At 29.7% G+C, this 10520-nt stretch overlaps 1 protein-coding gene across 4 annotated transcripts; it reads right to left on the bottom strand.

The window, feature by feature from the left end:
• Window positions 1-7516: 7516 nt before the first annotated feature.
• LOC107867626 (ethylene-responsive transcription factor ABR1) lies at window positions 7517-10194 on the bottom strand. Of its 4 annotated transcripts, none has more exons than XM_016713944.2 (3): window positions 9872-10104; window positions 9274-9781; window positions 7517-8921 (listed from the first exon to the last, which is right to left on the bottom strand). In XM_016713944.2, the coding sequence occupies exons 2-3, from the start codon at window positions 9776-9778 to the stop codon at window positions 8083-8085; spliced, it is 1344 nt and encodes a 447-aa protein (XP_016569430.2). In that variant the 5' UTR covers window positions 9779-9781; window positions 9872-10104; the 3' UTR covers window positions 7517-8082. The 4 variants fall into 4 exon arrangements, with proteins under 4 accessions (XP_016569430.2, XP_016569431.2, XP_016569429.2 ...); XM_016713945.2 differs by having other exon boundaries at window positions 9925-10104; XM_016713943.2 differs by having other exon boundaries at window positions 9274-10194.
• Window positions 10195-10520: the final 326 nt, after the last annotated feature.

Genomic DNA, 10520 nt, shown 5'->3' with positions numbered 1-10520 from the left:
TATATATATATATATATATATATATATATATATATATATAATGAACCCCTTTAGAACAATATTAGTGTGCAGTGCACTGATTAAGGGTCTTCAAAACTGCCCCTGAGGTTCGAGATTGAGCCTCACTGGATGAGATTTTTCTTGTTTCTTTACTTCAAGCCCTTCTTTATCATTTTTTTTTTTAAATTACTCTCTTTATCAACTTTTGCAAATAGCTTTATAGTATAAGCTTATTCAAATTTTAAAACTTATGGGTTTCTTTAAAATACTAAATTAATTAATAAATTGATTTCAAAGTAAATATTATTATATATTTGATAAATCTTTTATAAAGATATTTAATTTAGATAAAAATTATTTATTTTAAGTTCGCTCATATAAGACTGTTCGATCTGTTCATATCTATATTCGATTCGCTAATTTGCAACATTCTCAATGTGGTTGCTTTTTTTCGAACTCCTTAAATAAAAATTCTGAATCCTTCGTATACTTATACTTTATCTTCTTAATAGTGTTAAATTTTCAAAGGAATTTAATTTCTTCGTGGAAGTGACTTTTACTAGCATAAAAATTACTTTGGGACGAGGGAGTACTATACAAGTATTAGAAAGTATACTAAGCAAGTATACTTTTACGACATTTATTACATTTTTTATTTATTTTTACTTGTCTATGTTTGACTTAACACCTTCATTAAAATCATTGAATAAAATAATAGTTTATTATATCACTTTTTTTTAACTATAATTCATCAAAATATTGAAAACTAAATACTCCAGTACTTAATAATAAGGATAAAATAAGTTAAAAAATAATAAAATATCTCTTAATTTTCAAACTGAACAAGTAAAAATAATGAAAAAACTAATTTGTTAGATTCTTTTTATACCCAAAGTAAGTGTTATTCCAACGTCCTAAATGGAATAACTTATTTATTCCAACGTCCTAAATGGAATAACTTATTTGATAATCTATGAAACATTTGAAATGCTGCTCCTTTCTTTTTTGCTTTAGGTTTCGGAATTTGCTCGTTCAATTAATCGATATCCAAGCACGATTAATATTTCTAGATGAAATAAAATTACTTTTTATCAAGAGATTTTTTATTTTGTAAATTAAAACACATCGAAATCTTTAATTAAACGTGAAATAAGATATTTCAATCATACAAAATACCACCATTGCTCTCCATGAAGATACTAGCCTCTTTTAGAATTTCGTCAAGTAATTCGACATTTTCTCAACAAATTAATTTTCTACAATAATATAATTTATTCATATTAGATACTTATTTTTATAAATAATTGAAAGTATTGCTTTTCATACATATATTTGTTATTTAATTATTATTAAGTATTATGTGTTTTTATTTCTATTTTTAATCACTAAGATTAAAAATTATTTAATATAAATATCAAGGTAGAACGTTTCTTTAGACATAAACAAATTGATTCTTCCTACTTTCAACTTTCCTGAAATAGGTAGGTAAACAACCAACACAAGAGGAATACCCCCCATTATTTTATTTCGTTATTTAAATAAGTTTACCTTTAGATCGTCTAGATAAATGCTGTGAGAGCACGTGGCAAATTCTTGCCAATTGTTTATTTTCTAGTACTAGTTCATTGTCACCAACCTATACACGTTGATGGGTCTTTACAATAGGGCTAACAAAAAGAATAAAAAAAAAACATTTATTATATGCATATGTGGGACAAATATGGGGTTCTTTTTGAATTATCATTCATTGCACTTGCATGCCACATGTGGTGCTTAGGTTAGCATCGAATTTAACAACATCCAATATTGGTCACGTGTTCTGCGCGTGGGTGCTTAAATCATCAAATTTAAACAATGTAGAACATAAATTATAATAAAAGAATTAAAATAAAACAAAAAAGAAGAAAAAGTGGGAAAGTTTCCACTTTAAGAATGAAACATTCTAGCTGGGGGAAGAAAGTGACTAGCAAATACTTGTTTGAGACGTAACCTTCTCTCTCAAGTAACTTTATGTAGAAGCGGTTTTAGAATTTAAGTTCTATTTATAGATTTGATTTCGATCTTTAAAAAAAAATTAGTTTTGAATTTATTATATTTTTAAAAATATTAATTTAAATTTATTATTTACTATGACTTTAGATTATTACAAATAAAAATATGTTTTGTGTCAAAAATACTAAATTTAGATTAATAAAGTAATAATGCAGTGTTACATCTGCCTCTTACTACATATCTGAATATCAGTCCGAAAAAGAAAAAAGAAAGAAAGCAAAATGCATACCTCTTTTGTTCTTTTTAATTCTTGATAATCTTTTTTTGTTAAGAAAATGTTCAGATTTATATAATTTTATAAACTCAAGAATTATCAATCACATTTTAAATAAAGTTATACAAATGCATACGTATACTAAATATATACTAAATCAGTAAATCGTAAGGTTCTCCGATCCAAAGATTGATAAAATATTCGAGTTCAAGAAAATTGTAACTTTGTACACGTCAAGCAGTAATAAGGTCAAGTAATATGATCAAAATGTCTCTATTCGAGGTATTTTATATCAAAAAAAGAAAATTAAGTAACATAGAAATGCAATATGATTACATGCATTGCAATTTTTCACTTTCAGTTGATGGAGACTAGAAGAAAACAACATCAGAATTAAAAATTTGCTTTGTTAAGAAAATAATCCTAAATGCAAAAATGAAAAAGAAATATAAAGTAATAAGCTTAATTAACATTATGTTTGGAGCGATAACCCACTTTTGTGTTACAAAATAAAAAATTTTATTTGAACGGCCAAATAAAAAGAATAAAACATTTCTTAATTGAGCCCTTAACACGTTTTTTAATACGTTGCCGTACATTTAAACATGTCTTTATTATACATCAAAGTTTAATTTATTCAGTTACACGAATGTCCGACACTTGGAAGTGTACTTTGGGAGAACAATTAATATATATATATCCATCAAATGTATATAAATATTTTGATTGTCAACTTTTTTATTAGTGTATATCAACTTGAAGCCGTTGCATAAAATCAGAAACTTCAAATCTCGAATCCATGAAAATAAAAAGATAGTATTTTGCGATGGCAACAATGGAACCATTTCTTAAAGTAATCAAGTCTCCAAATGTCTTGGCTAAATTTCCGCATTTCACTATCAATAATTGTGTCACTTGATAATTTTAGGTATTGGTACATTCCTTCAAGACCTTAATCTGTGTGTCATGTGTACCTTACTTAACCTTGCTAAATTCACCACATAATCAAGTGTAAAAGTCGGTATCTGTATGTAATTATTTTGTTTAGAACACCAAAATAATGCATTATAGGGATGTCTCATAAAGTTATATTGATGTACACAGATATAATAATTAAGGCTAGGTGACATGTCCAGTATTAAACAACGTTAGAATTTAGAAGTAGTACATATTTTCTAACTTTATCACGTGTACCCAAAAGACGATCATATTAGAGGAAACATACACTCACGCTTTATAGCTTGTATGATCTATTATGTTGCAGTATAATGAATTTAAGTTATTGCATTGAACGTGTTGGTTTCGAAATCGAGAGGACGTCATGCGGAAGCTATTAATTGCAAATCATCGTGGTGATAATTCAGACGATAAAGAAAAACATACTAAAAACATATTATTGATATATAGGATTTGGTCAAGAGACCTACATATTGAAATTAAAACTAATATTAAAAACATGAAAAACTATTTGGAGAAAATCTTCTCCTAAACAAGACTCATAACGACTACATTGTGGATATTATATGTTATTGTATGAGAAGGGAGGTCTTTTATTTATAGAGTTTTAAAATCTTTCTTTTGAGAAAGAGATTAGTCAATTATGAAAAAGTTTTATATTTTCGTTTCAGAAAAAAGTAAAAGTAATTATGATATTACTTTTATTTTTTTTTTAAGAAAAATAAAACTTAAATTTGGTTAGAAAATCAAGGCAAAACCCCTAACACAATGTAGATATTCTTTTACATTATTGTTTCATAACAAGTTAATTATTATTTTTATTAGATTATCTAGTAATATTTATCAAAAAAATAATTACCCATAATATTACTTAATAATAAGTAACCAATTGTGCAAACAAAAATTAATTACAATGTGAGCGCATGTAGAACTGAACTCCAGAAAATTTACTTCTACTAAGTTGAAACAAGCACAAAAAAAAAAACAAATCGGGTGAAATTAAAAAGAAGAGAGAAAACTATGATCAATATAATACTGACACACAGAAATGCACTTATAATATGTTAGTGAAAAGCATGTATGATTTGTAAATAAGTTGTGTGAAAAGAAATATCTTTTGTCCATATTGATTTGCTATTTTAAATAATTTTTTTTGGAGCTTACGTATGAAATTAAGATAGGTAACCTTATATTCATAGTAAAATATGGTACTTGATAATAAATTGGAGTATTAACGTTGATAATATTTACGGTATGACTAATAACGCAGAGCAAAGATGAAGTAACTTTAAATAAAATTAACATAAATGACGTAATTGTGAAAAATAAGAACACAATATAAACAAAACGAATTTAAGCAAATAAATAAATAAATAAATAAATAAATAAATAAATAAATAAATAAATAAATAAATAAAGAGAACTTAAAAAATAAATAAATAAATAAATAAAGAGAACTTAAAAATAAAAGTAAACACTAAATAAAGAGAATTACGTCGCCAGATACCCCATCCCCACCCCCCTCTCCACCCCCATAATAGATTAACACATATCTTTCCATTTCACTCTTGTGTAGTTAACTAGATATAGCTTTGTAATTTTGAGTTGCGGATTGAGAATTTTTATCGAGACGAATCAAAATATAAAAATATAAATTTGGAACTTAAACTTGAAATCTCAAAACAAATTTTAAACTCCCTCAAAAACTAAGTCAATTTATAATTTTATATTTAGAGGGTTCAAAATCTATAAATAGATATAAAAATTTTCAAAATACCTTATAATAGTGTAATTTTTTAATGAGGAAGTTCGGGTGAACTCCCTGTGTGCCCTCTAGATCCATCCATGGTCTAAAGTCTGTGTATGGGAGGGGGTTTTAATAACAACAATAAGATACCTCTGAAATTTCATAAATGATGTTTGCGGAGGATAAAACAAACCTGATCTTATTTTATCTTTGTAGGGTAGATAAATTATTTTCAGTAGATCTCGAACTTAAAAAAGTGTAATAAAAAATAGATAACGACAACAAAATAGTAAATAATTAAAGTAAATAAAACAACAAATATTACTGCTAAAACATAAGAAGAAGATAATGTGTGAATACTAAATAATACACTCCCACCACCACTAACACCCAACCACCATAACCCCACGCTCACCTCCATATAAAAATACGATAATATTCTTCGATCTATCATCTATCTAATTCTCGATCTTCAAATTTTTTTATGTTAAGTCGTATTTTTTGTAAGTTGAAGATGTATCATATCTTGTCTAATCATGTTCCTCCTAATATTAAATTCACCCTCTCACATATCCACACACCTCTTCTTTACATGCTCGAACCATCTCAATCTCATTTTTTTCATCATCTTCGCCACAAATAACTCCTACCTTATCATGCTTTCTTCATAATGCCCCCCCCCCCCCCCCCCCCCCCCCACATACATATATATATATATATATATAACAATGTAGATTTAATCACCGCTGTGTAAAACAATACTTTAAGCTTTGGTGAACTATCTTAACCTATATATATGTAAAAATCATTTACCATGATTAAATAATCAATTAAGGTAAGAATACATACTGATCAATCATAATCAGGTGATCAATCCTAATAAAGAATGCGTACCGTGATTGTTTTTACCACAATTTGTGCACGACGCTGATTGTTTCAAGAATTTAAGTTTTATGCACGGTACAAAATATTCTATATAATTAGGTATACTTGTGAGTAACTTCAATAGCAGGTCAAATTTACGTGGTAGCATAGAATATTTTATATATTATCGATGCACAAAACTTAAATTTCTTGTTTTAATGCAGCCAAAGTGTATTTCTCCTGTTTGTACTGACATCATATGTTAAATGCAATCGAGGTATGTACTAATCACTCAGAAGCCTGATAGATCAGTACTTCTTCATTTTAATCAAATAAACCATATCATGACTTTGCAGTTTGCTCTGGAAATGGCAATTTATTTGGTAAGAAACGCTGAAATTTCTAATAATAGATACTGTCTATAGAAAATGGCCTCGCAAAATTAAATAATTTTAGCCAAAATCATCTTATATGAATTAAGAAATTCAATAAATATATACAAAAAGGTTAAATTGTAATTCCATTATTAGCACTTAATACCATCATTTTAAATTTAAAACTATATAAAATTCATATGGAGGGTGAGCCGGTGAGAAGAGTATTAAAAGAAACTTTGGAAGAACATGTCCGAGTTCCTATCCAATGACTACGTGACAAGATGTCATGTGGAGCCTTGATTAGCAATTTAGGTAAGAGTAAATAAACTTCAATTATTATGTGATTAGATCATCCAAAATCCACAAAAATACAAAAAGAATGAATACAAAATAATAGGAGATCGGGATGAGAATGGTGACACAAGAGTATCATTCTTTCACGCTTTGTTAAGGAGGTATTAGTAAACATCAACAGATAGCAACAACCTAAGGGATGTTGTCCCTTTGGTTTTTCATTTAATATATGGTATTTGAAATTCAATTGCTGTAGATTCGCATGCATCATATGAAGGTCATTTGGAGAAGTACTTTTTATCAAAAAAAAAAAAAAAAAATTCTTACTCAAGGCTTAAACTTGTTAAAATCACTAGTTAAGCGAAGAGCAACCACATTATTGGCTTGAACTTATTAAAATCTCTAGAACTTATTAAAATCTCTAATTAAAAGAGAAGCAATCACATATAATAATAACGGATATGAGTACTGAAATTCGACTAATTCGAATTCACACACACGCATAAGGTTCATTCTAGAAAGCATTTTCTATCAAGAACTTTTCATGTGCCACTTAAAATCGAAATCTCAAATTTAAAAAAAAAAAAAAAAAAAAATGCTCTATCTGTTGCACCAATCAAAATCGTCTTTATCAATTGCACCACATCCTTTAAGTATCTAAAAGATATTTCCGTTGTCACAACTTTATCTGATCAAATCCGTTAGCTAATACTTCCACATTCTTGTATCAAATCCATTAGCTAATACTTTCACATTCTTGATCCACAAAACATAGATAATCCTAAAATTATGTTTGGATTAAGACCAACTTAATTCTCTATTAATTTAAACCAAAACTATATTTAATTAAAAAAATTTGACCATATTGGATCTAAGGATAACGTAACAGATGGATTCACTATAAGATAAAACAATTGGTACACATTAAGGAATAACTTTTTTTTAAAAAAAAAAAAAAAAAGATAATAACAAGAGTCACAAAGTTCATCAACACCATTAGAATTGTTGTCAGTAATTGAATATGATGGTAGCTTGCAAAGATGAAAATAAAGAAGAATAGACAACACCACAAGTTGGCTGGTTTCTACAGGATTCTTCGTTAAATCATGAAAAAAATGACAAACATTTCAGATTTGTGGGGTACCAAAACTATGCATATGAAAACCTAAATATGCTTCTCTCTTGTACTATTCTTGTTGTATTGTACTCAAGAGTATAATAAACCATTTATCCTTCAAATAAAGGACAAAAATAATAAAAATGACTTTTTAACAGTGACCACCTATGTCCCAACTTATTTTGGTTTCCCGGTGTGTTGCATCTTTCAATTGGTCGCGATTAATCTGAATTCACATGGGTAAAAATTCATTTTTTTCCCTCATCAACTTCGAGCCTGAAATCTCTAATGAGGATTAAGATCAGATTGTTCATATCCTAAATGCAAATAAAAACCATAAGAAAATCAAAAACCAAAATCCCAACAAGAAAAATTTTAAAAATGAATACCTATTTTTAAAAAAAAAAAAAAAAAAAAAAAAGTATATAAAATTAAAAGAAAAGGGAAGTCGTATGAAAAATTAGCTAGAAGAAGGTGGGTAGTGGCCAGAACTAGTCCAAAAAGGGTGAGGAAAATTGGAGCTGCTGCTGCTACCTCCTTGATTCTGATGAGTTTGTGGCTGAAAGAAGCGCGATTGTTGAGCTGAGAACATCATGGGATATGCAGGGGAAGAAGTCGAGGAAGCTGCAGAGGTTGCTAATGAGGAAGATGAGGAAGAAGGAAATGTATGTGAATGCAAGACTCCCATTGATGAAGCTAATAGCATTTGCTCTAATAATGAAGATTGTTGTCCATGGAAATCTATTGGATTTTGAAGTAATTGCGAGTATTCCCAATAATCTCTAGCTACTTCTGAGCTCGGAAAAAGCTGTTGTTGCTGCAGCGGAGGTTGATTTTGATGCTGAGGTAGATTATATGATTGGAAAAATGATGGTGGCGTTGTCGGTACCGTTGCAGACATTAATGGGAATTGTGAAGCTGGTAGTGCTGATGAAATGGCTAATCTTGTTGTGGACTGAGGTGGTGGTTGTTGCTGCTGCTGCGGTACTAATCGAACGTTTTCGGGGAAATTGAGTTTAGCTCTGTTTCCTCTGAATCTAAGTGCGGCTTCATCATAAGCTCTAGCTGCTGCTTCTGCTGTATCGAATGTTCCCAACCAAACTCTTGCTGCTTTGTGTGGATCTCTTATTTCTGCTGCCCATTTTCCCCACGGCCTTTGTCTTACTCCTCTGTATCTCCTCTTCCTCTCCCCTGTTTCTTCAGCTGCCACCTCCGATGGTTGCGGTGCTGTTTGCGTAGCAGTGGTTGCTGCAGCGGTGGTGATAGCGGTTGATGGCGCTGCCATGCTTGTAGCTTCTTCTGGTTGAAATAATTAACAGATGATATTGCATCAGAATAAAGTTGTTCGGAGCAACAAAAATTAATAAAACATCCTTAAAATCTGGAACTCACAAATTAATTAAATTTTTATTGTAATCCACTGTTGACATTTTCTAATAACATGCAATAATACAAATGAACCAAATAAGGAAAACCCATAGAAAGAAACCGGACGGAAATCATGTTTTTGGACCAACACAGAGGACACAGGTGAAAAGAAGAATATAAATAAGATGAGGAAGTAGAAAGAGGGAATAAAAGACAAAACTAATTCATGAAAAGAATATTTAAGGAAAGATTGTTTAATTAGTGGAAAGTGGTAGATACGAACCGGGTTTAACAGAGGAAGATGATTCACCAAAACCTCCATAAACCCTATGAGCTTGCTCAGCAGTAACACTTTCTTCTTGATCACGTCTTCTTTTTTGTCCAGCCCATGATCCTGAGCTGGAAGAAGACGGTGAATTCCCCGAATAAATACTCCCGGAACCAAACGACGTCGTAACACCGCTAATATCGGGCCTGTAACCCCACTCTCCTCCCTGTCGCCGGCCTGATACCACGTGTGTTAACGCCGTCACCATTGCTGACATGTCCCTTGACTGACTGTACCCTGTAAACATGGGAGTTTCTGATGCAGACATAAGATACTCTGTTTCTTGTTGTATTTGCTGCTGTAACATTTCTTCGAACGATTGTGATTGTTCATATGGCTGTGGAATTCCTTCTGTCGTGGTTGTTGGAGTAGTAGTTTCTGAATCATCACCTCCTGCTGTTGATGGAATTCTGTCATATTCGCCGGAATCTCCTGGGTTCGCCACCTTTAATATGCACATATACTGGATACACCCCCAATATTTCACGAATTATATTAGAAACAAAAAAATAATCAACACCGCAGATGATTTTTATATGAAATATATTGACACCTTTTCAATGAAAAAGAAAAGGAACACTTGTTAATGAATCCAAAATCACCGACTTTTTCCGGAGCCCAAAAATCTTTCTGAATTGATGGATTAAATTCAGTTCAACAGCTCTTTCGGAAGATTTCGAGTACAATTTGTTGAGCACAAGATGTTTGGATCCGACAAATATTTCACTTTCCAACTGACAATAGAGAGAGAGGAGGGTTATATAAGGAAGAGGAAAATTTAAACAAGAACAGCCGTCAACGCTACAGTTAGGCATCTAATTTTAGAGCTACTTTCTCCTTATAGATTTGCACTACATTTAATGTTCATCACTTCCCAGTTTATCTTTTCTTTTTATTCCAATTTACACCTATATTAATAATTAATTATTTTAAATTACATATCGTCTTTTTATAAAAAAAATATATATATATATGTATATTTTTTTCTTTTTGTCTTGATAAGTAATAAATGACTACATAATAATAATAATAATCAAACATCATTAATAGAATAATTTAGAAATATAATGTGTCAAATCAACAAAGAAGTAAAATAAAATAAATAAAATATTATATTAAAAATACATGTTTATTTTTATTTATCTAATTTAAAATTTAAAAATAATTTGTTATTTATTATTTATTTTTATTATTAATTATAG

This window comes from Capsicum annuum, chromosome 4, assembly GCF_002878395.1.
Source record: "Capsicum annuum cultivar UCD-10X-F1 chromosome 4, UCD10Xv1.1, whole genome shotgun sequence".
NCBI classification, from domain to species: Eukaryota; Viridiplantae; Streptophyta; class Magnoliopsida; order Solanales; family Solanaceae; genus Capsicum; species Capsicum annuum.
The sequence above is the reverse complement of the archived record's forward strand: the minus strand, read 5'-3'. Positions and strand labels throughout refer to the sequence as shown.

Coding starts and splice junctions, on each gene's coding strand:
- LOC107867626 (XM_016713943.2), bottom strand. CDS start 9,778: ATGTGCATATTAAAGGTGGCGAACCCAGGAGATTCCGGCGAATATGAC. Junction 8,922..9,273: donor ATCTTCCTCTGTTAAACCCG/GTTCGTATCTAC, acceptor TATTTCAACCAG/AAGAAGCTACAAGCATGGCA.